Consider the following 17,012-nt stretch of genomic DNA (forward strand, 5'->3'; position numbering starts at 1 on the left):
TATTCAGATTATAGAATCCAAGCTCACATAAAAAAACAAAGTGCACAAGAAATTGACAGGTGAACAAAATAATAGTAAAATGATTTTGAGAGAATTGGGATTAACCACAATTCTAAAGGATTGGGCCTAACCATTAACCACAACAGCCCAATTTTGAAAGGCGACAAGTGCTAGTCACCGTCATTTCCATTGATATATATATATATATATATATATATATATATATATATATATATATATATATATATATATATATATATAGACACACACACGAGTATGAGACTTTTTTTTAGTTTATAAACAAAGTGACAAACACTCATACACATTTGCTAGGTCCCAGACTCGAATAGGTCAAGATGTTCAACTTGCAATGTGAAAATGATCAAATTAGTTAAATAATTTTGATTTAGATTTGACCAGAGTGTGACTATTTTCCAAAATGGGATGTGAATCTCAACCCAATTCATTTTATACTTTATTTATTTGTTGTAAATTACATTGAATTAAACTAGTTCATTGAACATCTCGAATTCCATCTACCCACCTCAACAAACAAAAAAAGTTGGAGAATGGAAATGAAGTAGTTAGCAGTGTATTTAGACCAAACACTAAATTTGAAAAACTATCAGAAGAAGAAAAAAAATGGTAGGTGAAAATGTTTGTTGATAATCTCCATCCAAAATCCTAAACAATACACACCTACATTGAGTCAACATAAAGACAACAACAACATTACAATTAAAAATACAAAAAACCCTGAAAAAAGTGATGATTACACTACAACAAAACCATCCAAACCACACACATTGAAAAAGACAGTTTTTTTTTTTTTTGACAGTTAACAACCTTATTTTTGGTTACTCTATCTCAATTCTCAACATCTCAAAAAACCAGTGGTAGTAGGTAACAGATAACACAGCATCCTCAATTCAAACAAAATGGAACCCAACAACCAAACACCACCAGAGAAAGAGAATCTCAACCTCACACCCTCACCGGAACCACCACTTCCACCACCGTCACTTGCTTCTCTCTCCCTTTCTCTCTCCTCTCTCCTCCCTTTATTCCAACCCAAAATCCCATCTTTACTATCACCACCACCACCCAATAAGCTTAAAGTACCAACCCAAGCTTCATCACTCACTCATCTTTCACTTTCCACCAAAACCCATTCTTCACCTTCCAACAAAACCTTCAAAAAATCATCTTTTTCAGCAAACCCTCTCAAATCACCACTCTCCTTAATCCCTCACCGTCCTACTGACCCTTCTTCCGCCGCTGCTCTTCGGAGAACCGCCATTGTTTGGTTCCGTAATGATCTTCGTGTTCATGATAACGAAGCTTTGAACACTGCAAATAATGAGTCCATTTCTGTTTTACCTGTTTATTGTTTTGATCCTGCTGATTATGGGAAATCTTCATCTGGGTTTGATAAAACAGGTCCTTATCGTGCTAGTTTTTTGATTGAATCGGTTTCGGATCTTAGGAAGAATCTTAAGGCAAGAGGGTCGGATCTTGTGGTGAGAGTTGGGAAGCCGGAGACGGTTTTGGTTGAATTGGCGAAGGAAATTGGGGCGGATGCTGTGTATTGTCATAGAGAGGTTTCTCATGATGAGGTGAAGATGGAGGAGAAGATTGAAGGGAAGATGAAGGAGGAGAATGTGGAGGTGAAGTGTTTTTGGGGAAGTACTTTGTATCATGTTGAGGATTTGCCGTTTAGTTTGGAGGATATGCCTTCAAATTATGGTGGTTTTAGAGATAGAGTTCAGAAATTGGAGATAAGGAAAACTATTGAGGCTTTGGATCAACTTAAGGGTCTCCCTTCTCGTGGTGATGTTCAGCTTGGTGATATTCCTACTTTGATGGACCTTGGTCTTAATCCATCTGCCACAATGTCACAGGTGTTTTTCTTTTTTGTTTAATGATTTCATGTTCAATGTATTGTTTGTTTTATGCTGCATTGGCTCATTCTTGGATGGTATAGTTGTAATCATAATATTTTCATGGCTCTTTTTGCTTTGCATTGACACGTCGACACAAGTAATGATTTGAGAAAATAATTGAATATAATTACATGTACCAATACGTGTCGGGACATTGGACATACATTTTATGAGAAGTGTTGGTGGTGAAGAGCTTTTAGCGACATCTATCAGTTAATACTTATTACTAATCTTATCTTTGATTAGATTTTATGTTGGCTTAGAAATGATCGAGTGTTATGGAATTCAGTTTTAATGGAGGGAGGCATGAAGTAGTTTTAGTTTTGTATATTCAGAAAGTTTTAGCTTTTAGATGCTGTAAAAAGCTGTCCTTTCACAAGGCCGATATATTGGGCTACCTATTAGCTTGATTGAGTAATGAGAGATGATATTAGTATACTACCTTGAGGTTTGAATCTGTTGATGAAAAGTAGGATTACTAGGATAACATTATCATGTAACAAGTACTTGATAGATATCTGTGTGTGGGACATCACGTCCTGCTTGTTTCTGCTGCATGCTATTACTATCTGAGTTTTGTTACCTTTCCATTTTTCAAGCATTGCTAGAAGTATTGTCATCAACAATGAATCTATATTGGTTGTAACCTTGTGCAGGATGGGAAGCCAGTGCCTAATTCTTCCATGACAGGAGGGGAGACTGAAGCACTACAGAGGCTTAAAAGATTTGCGGCTGAGTGTGAAGCTCAGCCAAACAAGGGGTTTAAGGATGGGGCACAAGATAGTATATATGGTGCCAACTTTTCATGCAAAATTTCTCCATGGTTGGCAATGGGATGCCTCTCCCCCCGCGCAATGTTTGATGAGCTGAAGAAAACTGCAAGCAGGTGCGCTCCCAGATGTTTTTCTGTTTAAAAATATTAGGCAATTTTGCCATGAATACTCACTGATGAATTATATAAATGATAGTGCTGTTTCCGCTTCATCAAGCAAAAATGATGGTGGCTCATCCAAAACTGGAACTAATTGGTTGATGTTTGAGTTGCTATGGAGGGACTTCTTTAGGTAATGTTCTGGTCTTCTTTCTTTCAAACTTAAGTGTTGTGTTTTCTTTTTCTTTTCCCAATATATACGGAGAAAACTAGTGCACTTGTAGAAGACTGTTTTCCTAATTAGAAAATTATAACTTTGTGACGAAAATAGTACTTTTATCATAGTAGTTTATGATGGGCTGTGTTGCATCATACTTTTGGTTTAAGTCTAGACCAGACTTATTCATTAAATTAGGCCATAACTTTTTTAAAATGTATTTAACTAAAAAGGTCAAACTTTAGACCGTTCAGATATTCTCTTAGGCCAAACAAACCAGTTAGTTCATGTAAATATGAATAATATAATGACATTTAATTGTTACTATTGTTATTAAATCGAACTTTTATCATAATGTGTTTAAAATATATACTACTTACTGACCTCTTTAAAGATTTAAACATGTTAGACTACATGTAGAGTTTAGTCGGTTAATTTATTTAACAATAGGCGCATGAGTGATTTGAAGACATTATTACAAACTAAACTAGGCTTTCGGGCTAGGTCAGGTCTTAGAAAAAGACCTATACTAGATAAACAAGCTAGACCCATGCCCTAAGTTTGGGACATGAGCCCGATTCAAGTCTTGGACAACTGTTTCTAGTCGAGTCTTGTGTGAGATTATAGCTAGCATTGCTTAGCTGGGCCTGGCATCAGTTAGTTTTGATTGTTAGATTAGTTTTCGCTTGTAACTAGCAGTACCAGTTTGATACAGTTCAGCATGTGTGTCAGTAACCAATTGTAAGTACAGAACTCATTATTCAAATAACACAGAAATAACAGAATTACCATTACAGAATTTCCTTTTCGTTTCTCTTACAGCAATTCTATTTAAACCCCTACATTCTGGCCACCGTCTCTGCATTTTCTAGCCAAACTTTCAGGTTTTGAGTTTTCATTGTATTAGGTCTGTATACTGTTTTGTTGCCTTTTTTGGGGTCTGCAGACGGAGTGCAAGCACCACCGCTGGCTTTTTTTTTTTTCTTTTTCTCCCAAACTATTGCAAGTCCTTTTCTACTTCTTTTTGTTCTCAAATTATTCTGTTTGTTCTTTTTCGTTATTTTTTTTTTGTCTCCCACCCAGTCGAGTTTGTACTTATCACTATCTATTATCAATAATAAATTCATTTTGATGTTCAAAAAAGAGAACGATTAACCTTTCTAGTATGGTTTTGAATCATTACTTTTAAGATTTGATGGGTTGCTGTCTGAAAAAGATTTAAATGGTAAGTAGGGATATGGTTCCTCTTTCCTAGAAATGTAGGGGCCAGGGGGTGTTATTGTTCTTGGTAGCATAGGATTTAATTCATATACAGTTATACAGTAACAGTGTAAATACAGTCCGATCATATTTTCTCTATATCTTGACATAGTGTAAATACATTTTAAGAAATATTATTATGATGCGGTAAAATGGGGAAATATGAACGGACTTATGTGCACAATCTAGTTATACTGTCGGTATATGATTATTAAACTTCAGAATCATATTTGACAGATTTCTCTTCCTTCTCATTGTTATGGATTTAGTTCTAGGGAAAATTGATTGGGTTGGCTCTTTCAGTGAAAGGGTGATTTCAGAGTGAACAGAGTTATGAAACCTAATCAAATTAGATTTTAACAACTTTGCATTTTTTTACTTGTTATATAAGTGCATGTATATTTTTTTCCCACAAATTCAACTGTGAAGTTTCCAAAACTTTTATCACTAAACACCTTACTCAATTGTGTGATTGGTGTTATCTGGTTAATTGTCCAGGTTTATTACCAAAAAATATAGTTCTACTAAGAAACAACTGGAAGCTGCTCCAGCCACTGCTTGTACGGGTGCGCTTGCTTAAGCTACAAGTTTCTTATGGAGAAAGAGTTTGTTTCATGATGTTGATTACACTTCCCCTTCACAAGTTCTGTTGTATGTAACTTAGCAATCACATTATATCAATATGGAAGCTTTTTACATTATTTTTTGGATGGCAAGTGTTATTCTTCTTCTTGCCTTAAAAAAGTGTTGTTCTGAAAATAACATTTCGACTGCATGACCGTCTTTTCTAACTAGATCTATGGGTCCAGAATTTATGGCTCTTCCTCAATAACACGATACTTTGGGAGAGAAATTTGAAAAATGGGCGAGGTTACTATAGTATCTATATTTTTTGTAATAATGTCATGATGAGTTCTCAAATGTTTATTTTAAGTTGTGAAGAATAAAGGAGGTCATTGAGTAAGAATTTGTTCATCTTACTATGTTATGGCCCTAATTAATGCTCCATAATCAAACTTGAAGCTTCTTTCGAGTATGACAAATTCTATTAGTGTTCCCTTATTGAAGGGGTGTTTCTGTTGGTGTTCCCTTATTAGACTTCATTCTGTTTTCAAGAGTTTGTAGAGCATCCACAATGGTAGTTCCCTAACAAGGACTCCTTAAATGGACCCCACGTGACACATCACTTATTTATAATTTTTTAATAAAAGTACCTATTAAGGACTCAATGACTCCAATGACAATACACTAATAAGGACTCCAATGAAAAGTACTTAAATATGTCCCACTCTCTTTACATATTAAACAAAAATAATTTATCTATTACTCATTTTTACAAGTGGGACAAAGTAATACACATTTTATTACTCATTTATGCAAGTGGGACCAAATAGTACACATTTTATTATTTTTTTAAACGTGAGACCCGTTAGTTACCCAGGAGAGAGTCCTTATATAGTTGTCTGTTCCTTAACGGGGACTCATTTTTTCTTCCTCCAATGGAGGGTCCTTAACGGGGAGTGGTCCTTGTTAAGTAAGGACCCCCATTGGAGATGCTAATTGCTCAAATCTCAAACGGTATATACAACAAGCTCCTCTCAGTAGTACTAAGGATTCGAAGCTCAAACTCACCTAAATTGCAAGATTGTACCGAAGAGAAAAAAGTGAGAACGAGTCAATAAAAGTTGGTTTGTGTTAAAATGGTGGCCAAAGGCTTCTAATTATAGACTCCAAAAGACTTATAGACTCCAAAAGACGACTGTTTAAGTCAACGTTAAACACAAATAGATTCAGATTAAGTGAATTAGACATTTACTCAGTTACTGAGTCCTTAAAAAACTATTGGAGGATAAGCTTTCTCAAAAATGACTGGTTAACAAAATTCCATATAGGATAAGACCCATGAAGATTGATTTTTGCTATAGGCATTCTAGAAATTATATTATATTCTCAAACATTTTACAAAACATGTTATGGTCCAGAGGATTTGAGTTGAACAAAAAAATTAGCTCCAATTCGAAGCGTGAGAGGCATTTCCTCTTACTAGCTTATTATATAGGGGTCACCAAACAATGTAGACTAAAACTTTTGAAATATGACTCAAAATACTAATGTGCATTGCGAAAATGACAAATTGGATAGAGTATAGGACACAATATTTTGGCTGTAATTATACTCTACGTACGTTCCCCATTTTATGACCATGATTATGATTTATGAACAATCAGGAATATTGAACTTTCATAAATGTTTGTCAAGTCTATATAACCAGCAAGCAGCAATGAATGGAATCAAGACTGTCCTCACCTGAAAGCCAGCCATAAACAATAGTTTCCAAAGTTCCTCTCTAGGGAGAAGATTTAATACAAAATCGTTTTGTGTATATAATTCTTAAACAAGAAAAACTCCAACAAAAAATATATTAGTATGTAATACAATAAAATAAGGGGGGGAAATTTTTAAAAGCCTTAGAAGAGGTATGCCAATACACGAGGGACTAAGGAAGAGTGATGACTTCTGGAGAGGGCACCTAGGAACCATATACTATACATAATACAACAATGGATAAGGGTCTGTATAATACAAATTAAGGGACTAAAAATGTTTCTCAAATACAATTCTAAATGAATCCGGAAACCTTAAGAGAAGATAGTACAACAAAAATAATCCACAGCAGCATGAAAAACGCACAGGTAACCCATGCCCAAAGTCTTGGTCCTCCAAGCTCTGCACCAAAAACTATACGCCTAACAATCAAAACTGAGATACATCCAACGGAAGTGGCGAAGAAAACAATCAATGAAAAGCTAAGTCCCCCTGCATTTTGGATTCGGAGAGGTTGTCTATATGCTATGAAGTTGTACAAAGTATCTATAAGCCATGGAACACCAATGCCAACATATATGTTCACTGAATTGCTGCAAAAATAATAAATAATTAAGTTAATTTGCGCTCATCCGCTCTATAAAGCTTCTTCATAGAACAAGGATTTGACAGGCCAATAAAATAACTTACATATAGAACTCAGATGGGTATTAAATGAAAGGGTCAAAGCCTCCAACCAAACAATGAAATTTGATTCGAAATCCTAGGAAATAAATTTTCTAGGTATTTAGAATTCATTGTTGACATTTTTATGGTGACTTAAGATCGCTGTATAATTGGGTATTCCACATACATATTAAATTATCTCTAATTGCTGTGAATGTAGGTATTTAATTATTTTTGAAATGTGAAGTTTGAATTGATGGAAAGTTGCGTTCCTCTTACATTAAAAAATGTACGCACCGATCACTAAATTTCAATAACAAAAGCAGGTCCAAGTTCACTTATGTTCATAATTCATAAGAATTAGAGAACATCTCTGCTGACATACTTCAGTAAACTTCCATAAGTTAACTCCATTATAGTTAATATTTAGGACTGTAAAATTTGATAATATTGATCCAAATTTATTTTTAGTTACTCTGAGATGTTCGAAACAGGTAATTGAGTCCATAAGAAGTTGAACCACTGGAGGTTATAACTTCCTTTCAGAACCTTCAGGTTAAACTAAAAAAATACCAAAAATAAAAAGCTGCACTCCATAAATTTTGGTAACTATTAATATAGTTCAAGAAATTATTTAAGCAAAATCGTGATGTAATGATGACATGTGATAATATCCAAAAGTAAGAATGAGATGTATGTTGAGATGAAAACCTGCAAGTGATGTTTGCAATTGCAGAGTCCGCTGTTTTTTGACGTTCAGCAGCAATCATGCTTGCCACTAAATCAGGCCATGAGGTCCCACTGGCTAGTGCTGTAAATGCTATGACGTAAGCATTTATTCCTGTTGAAGAGGTAAAAAAAGATGAAATAAGTCATTAACAAGGCAACTGTGGATCTATAATTTACTGTAAAGAAGTGGAGCGGAATATCATTGAGTGAGAAAGAAAACCTGTGACACAACTTATAAGATCCGTTATCTTAGTCACAATGTAAGCTATCCCACTGATGAAAAGAAGAGAGCAAATGAAAGAAATCCATCCGTGAGCAATATGGCACGGGGGAACAAAAGCGAACATAAATCTCCACGGTAAAAGTAACAGCTGCCAGAAAATTCGAGCCATGCGGATATAGATATTGTTCATTTTTTTAGACTCTTGGCTCTCCACCTGTTTAAAAAAATTACACACCAGTCATCAGAAATTGACGATATATTGTTAGAATTCTCCCACATCAGTACTCCTTATTAATGAACTAATGTTCATAAACTAATGCATCTATCTACTAGACATGCATTAGTAAATAGATTTATGTATTGTTTCAATCCTCCCTCCCCATATAAATTTATAATTCAAATCAATTTTCAGTTATCCCATTCATAAACTAATGCATCTCTTTATTATCAAAGGATCCAACGTCAGTAAATTGCTCGATTATCCAAACCAGCACCAAACTTTACATTGTTTTTTTACAATAAATAACTCCTAGTTTTATGCATTTCATTCAGAAACATACTATCTCAGTCCCAAATCAACAATACGAGCAAGGTTTAAATCAACATCTGCAAATTTATAACTATGTAAAGCAACAATAGGGATTTTCCTCAAGAAATTTAGCTTGACTAGTTAAGAATTTCAAGTTTATGATTTTCTGTTCGTAGTTTCTTATTGTAGAATCATTATCACTAAATTGATTCAGTAAAATTGAAAAAATTGTTAACAATGAGCTACTTTATAAGGAAATATGGCCCATCTGAAATTCAACAGGTACTAAACAAAGAATTAGAGAATAGTATTCAATTGATCCTGTAAACTCCACGAGGCTATTATCTGCTTTAATTTGCAATAATATTCAAATTTTCAATTGATTTTCTAGTGAGTTTTATTGATAACAAATAATCACATAATTCATTTATAAAATGAAAAGGTGAATAATGTTAAGAATTTCATCATAAGAGGCCTGCACTATAGGCAAGCCTTCATATCCATAAAATTTCCTGATTAACTAAGCCAATGTTAATGAATCTCTGATAGGACATTGCTTTAAATAGTTATACTAGAATCGTGGATTTTGAAGGCTGCGAGCCCAACATCACCAATTGGCTGTGGTTGTTGTTATAATTGGATCTATGATAGAAACATTTAGTCTTAAAGACACACTAAAACTAAAGTAAAGTACCGTCAGTGCATCCACAAATTGCTGTCTCCAAATAGTAAGCAAATATGTATCCTCCAGTCTTGTTTCTATAACCTTGTCAGAATTTTCTGCATCATCTATTTGAGGTACTCTTACATACAATCTGTCTGCAAATTAGAAACATTGTGACTCTAAGATTGTTCTTACATTTCAGAATGTTTCTCATGCAAGCAAATTGTTTCAGGAGAAGAAAAAAATTGAAAGTAAAGCCAAATTTCACTACAATAAGGTGGAACAGCTACCTCTGGGGTTTTCTGAATGAATGGAAAAAATATCAACAGTGTCCCCGTTTTCTTCATTAAAATGATTTATTTCAGAGCACTCCACTTGCTCATTGGACTTCTGTTTAGGAGTCTCTTCTGGCACCCAGTCCTCTGGCCTCTCATCTCTTGCACTTCAAATATAAAATGAGGTGTCAGAATAGAAAGGTCAAAATTTGAGAGGGTCATGAAATTTGAATTCCAAAACATGAAACAAACTGAAGCACATACATAGGTAGAGAAATATAGGGCCAACGTTTGTCTTGAGCATAAGCATGAATCAACAGTAATCCATACTGAAGTACTGTCAACAAGGCCTCCCACAGAGTTATTACGTTTGGAGTCCATACCTACATTAAACTTCTTTATGAATATTCCGCATAAAAAGGACAATCAGGAATTAAACAATAAAACTGATGATACGGTTATACAAGATCATCACTTACATGTAAACTTTTAAATACTTCTAATGGTTTTTAAACTTATAAAAAACGTAAGTATGCGTAACAAAGTTATAATTGTCCTAACTTGCAGATTGGGGTACAAGCTTGTGTTGGATATTCATCGTCAGCTTAGGAGATGTAAACGTAATAATACACGTTGGCCATTGAAATGTAAAATCGTATCTAACATCCCTTAAAGTGAGAGGTAGTCTTAGAAGTTTTATTACTCTATCTTTCCCTAAATTTTGCAATACAGTTTGTAAGAAGAGAAGGCTTCTTGTGAGAAATGAAGAATCAAATTACAGTTCTTACACGGGTTAATAAAAAATAAAAAGGAAGAAAACAGTTCAATTTATGATGTTTAAACTTTAAAACAAAGGAATGTTGGAGTACTACCTCCAAAATTATGTATAACCAAATGTAAGCCCAAAATGACCAAAATAGCTCTACTATCCATACTCCTAGATCTGCAATCTTTTTCAACTCTCCTGCTTTTGGAATTACCACACAAACAGCGTGGATGGGGAAGAGATCAAACGCAGCAGAACCAACGAGTGTTCCAGGTCCCAAACCTAAATATTAAGCACAGTTATAGAGAGTTATAGGTATAATAGTGCTCAGCAGTCTACAGCCCCTCAAAATATAAAAAGCAATTGCAGATCAGAATAAAACAATACACATACTGCAGCTTCTCACTCATTAAACAACTCTTTGAACTTTCCAGCACTGACATATACAAAATAAAAATAAAAAATCATGCACGTAAGTCTAAGTGCTGAAAGTAAATCTCACTTTTTTCCTTGCAATTAAATTTTAGAGAATAAATGTCATTTTATTGCAAGATTCTTTTTAAAACCTTTGTACCTTTAAAATCTATTTTTCTATATTGCAAACATAAACAAATGATTTTGCTGTCCAACGTAAGCTTAAAGATCAAGTAACTTGAACTATATAGACAAATTTATGCATGCAAGCATGTGTTTTCTTTCAAATTGTGAGGTAGCAAGATTCGACGATTTTAAACAGTTTAAGGATGTCAACTAACCAATTCTTTAGGTATGTTAATCATAGGTGGAGTTGGAAAGTTCTTAAAATAATGAGAAATCGATTAATTAGTCTATCAATAGAGTACTTCAAAATACACCAAAAAAGTTGCCTACCCCAAAGTGGAAAGACAAATAAAAGGTGTGCGCCAAAATGGAAAGACATATTAACATGACAAATAGTGACAGTAATTACGAACAACAAAAGCCTTTTTTCCACTAAGCAGAGTTAGTAAGATGAACAACGCTATCATATCGTATTGTAAAAGTCACTACTTACCAGCATAAATTCAGTAAATTTCAAGTACGACAGTTCCCAAAATCAATGAACATATCAAGTACCCATCCTATGAAAGACAGAGTTCAAAAGTTTTGAAACACAAACCTCCAGCATACAAGTCCCCTAGATTCCGTATAGCATCAATAGTAGCTAATGAAATCTGAGGAAAGCTAGTTCCAAACGCCAAAAGACTAATATCTGCAATTGTATAATTCCAAACTTTCTCATGTTTAATAATCTCAGCTTTAGTAACAGGATCTATCACCACAACCTCCCTTGAATGCTTGACCACATTTTCCATAGATTGAAAGAACCGGGATGTTATAGCCGATAATCCAATAAAACAATACGCAAGACCAAGAAAATACAACAATATCCTAACACTATTTCCAAGAGATGTTTCTCCACTAAAAATCAAGTAGCTTTCACATTTCTCATCATGACCCAGAAAACTGGATAAGTACCCAATCATTTTATACATTTTTCTTTGCCAAATCCAAGTAGCAAAAGGGTCTCAATTAGTCCAAAATTTCAGATCAGTTATGTGTGATCATCACCAAAGATAACATTCACATCACCTGATATATAAGCATAGATCAGTATTAGAATACAAATTGATCAAAACATTACATATTCATATATACAAATACAATAATACAACAATAGATACTGCTTCAAAAGAAATATATATAGATAGATACCTTTTGAAAACTAATATTTTAAGTGACAAAATATCTTGGATTAAACACAATTAAGTTGAGTCAGTATCTATCAGTGGTAGTAAATTAAAAAAAAAAAATATATTAATTGGCACTGACTGTGTAAAATCTTTTTGCACGTGCATCCAATCAAATCATATCAACTACATATTTGCACACGCATACAAATACATCATGGAGTGATTTAATTGGATACATGTGTAAAAAAATACACCGTCAATGCATAGAAATAAATAATTGAAGCAATATAATGACAAGTTGATTTTTTTTTCAATGATTAAGAAAATTGAGGTGAGTGATGAAAAAGAGATAAACCTAAAATAATTGTGCATAAGGCAAGTTGTGGTTTTTGATCAGAGAATTTAGAATTGAAAATTGAGGGGGAATGGATTGAAAATGAATCATGAAATTGAATTGATAGAGCAGAGAGGGAAAACAATTTGATTGGAGACTTACCGGCGAAGATGGAATTCGCCGGTGGCAATGACGGTGTTTGTTGCTGGGTGAAAAAGGAGGGGAGTAATATTTATAGAACATTAGAACGTGTTTACATTTGCATGGTACCCAGTTTGTTTCTGTCTTCTGTCTCTTGTTCCGTGTGAATTATAATTTCCTATATTTTTTTATATAAATGGAAATTTATTTTTACCCTTTTTTTTGGACTGAATTTCACCCTTTTCTTTGAAATTTCGTTGTCCAAACATTATGATTGAGTGTCATATTCATAATCCATAATAATTCATATAAACGATAAAATTTAGCTCATTTAATTAACTAAGGGAGGCGATAACGTAGCACAAAGCATAACCAAGTAGATCATTTTCTGCTAATCAATAAAATAAAAATTCATAAAAAGAAAAAACTACAGCGATATTGGATCTGTTTGGATTAAGCTTATTTTGAGTTCATCTAAAATAGTTTATGCAAATAAATAAGTTTTTATGTATTCATAAGTTTGTAAATATGGTTTATGAAAAAAATAGTTTATAAAGATACAATTTTCATTAGTGAAAACTTATAAAGTAACATAAAAACTTAATTATTTGCATAAGTTATTTTTCATAAGCTTAAAATAAGTCTAATTCGTCCTCGTGAGCTTAGCTCAATTGGTAGGGACAAATGCATTTTATATGTAGGGGTCGGGGTTCGAACCTCGAACGCCCCACTTCTCCACATTTAAAATATGTGAGCTCCAACCACTAGACTACCTGACAAAAAATAAAAAAAAAAAAGTCTAATTCAAACTAGACCATAGTATTTGATACTAACGTAAAAAACCATGCCGGAAAAGGGTGTTCAAATTCAAACTAATTCAAACTAAAATAGCAAATTGATCTAAAAAAAACTTAAAGTTGTCGTGCCTAAATCATTATCTAACAAGGCTCTGGATAAACTAACTAATGAATGGTTCATGGACCATAATTAAGGAATTTGAACAATTGGCTCTTATCTTTCCTCGAATTGCAAAAACATTTCCCTGACGAAAGTTCTATTGAGACATAACCTGATCTCTTTGCAAAGAGTGGATCTTTACATGTGGATCAATACAATGTCGTTTGCATTTAATGCCCGAGAATGATAGTTGTTCAAATACATGTCGTCAAGTTCTTTACATGTGTCCCTTGCTTCGACAAATTCATGAAAGAAATTATTTGGAACATTAAGCTCGATGACAGATCACAACACCATAAATAGGTCATTTACATCGTGCCATTATAAGTCAATGATTTCAACCAACATTCCACCTCTCCGCAAGTTCACAAAAATACTGTCTCCTCCACGTACATCTTATCAAAATAAAATCTTTGCAGAAGATATATTCCTTCATCATACAACATCGAACTAAAAATGCTCCAATGAACAAGTTCTAGTGAGTTATGTTTTGGCTAAAACTGAGTGGATCTCACCCATACTCAACATTGATGAAGGAGAAAAGCTCTAAGCTTGCTCTATGCTCTCAGAACAACTACACATTAGCAGTGTTACTTTGGGTTAGATTTTAAAAGAGTCGTTGATAACTACCATAGTAATAGAAGAGATGAATATGATTTTGGAGCTATTATTAGAGAACACATAGATACACTCTCGTCTATTTTTACAATCTCGAATGTTAAGTTCATTAGGAGACAAACCAATGAGATTGTGCATAATCTCGCTAAAACAACCACATCTTTAATCAGTTTCTCGTTTATTTATTGAATTGTCTAATTGTATCTAAAATATTATTTTGAATGAAATGAGATGGTTGCTTATTATAATAATATATATATATATATATATATATATATATATGATTCTCGTAGTGTAACAACAATAAATAGGGTTTTGTTAACAAATACTCACCGAACAATTTTTAAAGATTTTAAACAAAAAAAATTATTCTTTAAAAAAGTTAAACAGGACAATTTCTAATACAATGAATACACATATTTTCAAAAAAGTTTATCATTTAAAATCTTAAAAGATGTTCTAAGGACACTGGTCGGCCTTTCTTAAATTATCATTCACCATGTAATTTGAGGGGAAAAAAGATCATACCATCGGTGTCTTACACTTCGAATCATGGATCACGTGATGAATAAAAAATCAGCGACCATGGACAGCTGGATTCGGAATGACGTATAGCAACCTTTCCCCGTAATCAGACAACGATGGTCCTCTTGAAGGTCAAAATAATTTCACTATTTTAAATTGGAAAATGCTAAAGTGCCCTTGTTAAGATCCAAAGAAAGAAAGAAAAAAAATTAGAATTTTTGTATCCAAACACATTGAAACTTTAAGGTGACCCTTTTAGATTTGTTTTACAACTAATTTTTGTATTTTAACTAGTTTTTTTTTTAGCAAATTTTAACTAGTCTTTTTTGTTTCTAATGAATATGACAACGGACCGCACACATGCGTATTTTATCATCTAATCAAGTAAAAAAAACATTCTTTTACTCCGCCTTGTAGGCGTATGTTAGGCGTGAAGCCAACCAATGTGCTCATTATTTAGCAAAATATGCTCTTAAAAATTTAGATTGCATATGAATTGAAGAAACTCCTCCTTGTATTTCTGCAGTCTCGGCATTTGATTTATTGTCAGAGTTTCATTAATGAAATTGTCTTTAACGTCAAAAAAAAAACATTCCTTTAAAAAAAGGTATAAAAAAAAAACTTTTTTCCCTAAAAGAATATAAGAAATTTATTTCATAAAAATATAAAGAAATTTAGGATATAGCTTAAAACAACCAAATATATTCTTAAATATATTTTTTTTAAAAGTATTTTTATGAGATTATTTAAACCCTCTGTATTAAAAATGATAATATATAAAAGAAACAATGATGAAAATACTTTTTTTAGGGCAAATGATGGAAACATTTCAATACGTAAAAATGTACATGTAATATTTAGACTTGTTTGAATTATGCTCCATAGTTGAGTTTCTTTTTGCCTATGTACTATTTAAGACTTATGACTTATGACTTGTTAATGCTTCATAATTGGGTCGATTTTGTCTATGTAATATTTCAGACTTATGACTTGTTTGATGGTATTTTCAAGGATGAAGTTGTGTCTTCTGACTTTCTTATTTTGTTATGCACATATATGCTTTAAGGATCAAGTTAATATCTGTTTATATTATTCAAGGACTTATTTGATGGTTTTTTAATATAATTTAGGTATCAATTTGATAATTAATTAAATATAACAGGGACTAAATTGCATAACATTTTCTGCAATCAATCAATTTCGTCCTTGGAAATTTTGCTCACTGGCCACGTCATCACCGTTAACACCCCAAATGGACGGAAGGACTAATTTGATTGACATATGACAAATTTAGGGACAAAATAACCATTTCGATAAATTATGGGACATTTTTTTTTCGATTCGTGCAAATTCAAGGACGAGTTTGACTATTCACTCTATATTTATTCAAAGTATAACCTTACATCATCGTTATTTCAATTAAATTATCAACAAGAAATAATTAAATATTTAAATACCCTAAAAAAACAAGAAATAATTAAATAAGACTTTCTAGACACGTTTGGCGATGTCATTAGTTTGCCAACAGCCAGTAACACAACACAAGAAGGAAGTTTCAATTCTAATAAACAAAAGAAGGAAGTTTCAAGCCTTGTATTTTTGGCCATCCTCTATTTCACATCAAGTGAAGAGAAGAACCTCCCAAAGAAGGAAATGTAAATAGAAACAAACTTCTAAAGCTTGATAATTTGTCGATATAGTGAAAGAGATAAAAACAAGATTCGTTTCTACAAATCTCACCCATGATATATTGGTTTAACTTTTTTTTTTTTTTTTTTAGGATATTGGTTTAACTTTGTAATGTTTTTAGTTGAATATTTAAATGTTACTAACAATCATCTCCCTATGAAATTCCCTAGATACCATTTTCATCACAACATGACAACCGCTACACATCCTCAAGTTCTTTACGATCCGTATTGTGGTGCTAGGGCTTGTCCTAAGGAAACAATATGCAAGTGCTAGTTTTTCACTATGATGAGATAATTCAAACTCCTTTTCTTCTTCATCCAGATCAAGCAATACCTCATTTGAATGAAGCATTCGTGAAGTGGATGTATTTATATATAAGGATTCTACGTTGTGGTGGAAAAGATAAAGACTTGGGTGTGTGCGTGATACGGCCTTTGTTAAAGCTTGCATCTGTGGCAATGCTTGCAAAGCATGATTAATTCAAATTTTGTCACTCTGATCATTTGTTAGAACCAAGTTGAATGGATTCTCAATCTTTTGATATTTTGTAATTTTGGTGAAGGAT

At 33.1% G+C, this 17,012-nt stretch overlaps 2 protein-coding genes across 4 annotated transcripts; one reads left to right on the top strand and one right to left on the bottom strand.

Moving 5' to 3' along the window:
- Positions 1 to 869: 869 nt before the first annotated feature.
- On the top strand, positions 870 to 5,153 carry PHR2 (photolyase/blue-light receptor 2). Its single transcript, XM_085737516.1, has 4 exons — positions 870 to 1,901; positions 2,600 to 2,829; positions 2,912 to 3,007; positions 4,790 to 5,153. Exons 1-4 carry the CDS (start codon positions 939 to 941, stop codon positions 4,869 to 4,871), a joined length of 1,371 nt encoding a protein of 456 aa, XP_085593642.1. The 5' UTR covers positions 870 to 938; the 3' UTR covers positions 4,872 to 5,153.
- Positions 5,154 to 6,650: 1,497 nt separating this feature from the next.
- MHX (magnesium/proton exchanger) lies at positions 6,651 to 12,820 on the bottom strand. Of its 3 annotated transcripts, none has more exons than XM_085737501.1 (9): positions 12,677 to 12,820; positions 11,607 to 12,079; positions 10,575 to 10,750; positions 9,967 to 10,085; positions 9,718 to 9,869; positions 9,458 to 9,582; positions 8,232 to 8,448; positions 7,994 to 8,123; positions 6,651 to 7,209 (listed from the first exon to the last, which is right to left on the bottom strand). In XM_085737501.1, exons 2-9 carry the CDS (start codon positions 11,980 to 11,982, stop codon positions 6,912 to 6,914), a joined length of 1,593 nt encoding a protein of 530 aa, XP_085593627.1. In that variant the 5' UTR covers positions 11,983 to 12,079; positions 12,677 to 12,820; the 3' UTR covers positions 6,651 to 6,911. The 3 variants fall into 3 exon arrangements, with proteins under 3 accessions (XP_085593627.1, XP_085593621.1, XP_085593633.1); XM_085737495.1 differs by having other exon boundaries at positions 12,536 to 12,820; XM_085737507.1 differs by having other exon boundaries at positions 12,203 to 12,820.
- Positions 12,821 to 17,012: the final 4,192 nt, after the last annotated feature.

This window comes from Medicago sativa, chromosome 1 (assembly GCF_051527215.1).
Source record: "Medicago sativa cultivar Bolivia chromosome 1, Bolivia_mono, whole genome shotgun sequence".
Lineage (NCBI taxonomy): Eukaryota > Viridiplantae > Streptophyta > Magnoliopsida > Fabales > Fabaceae > Medicago > Medicago sativa.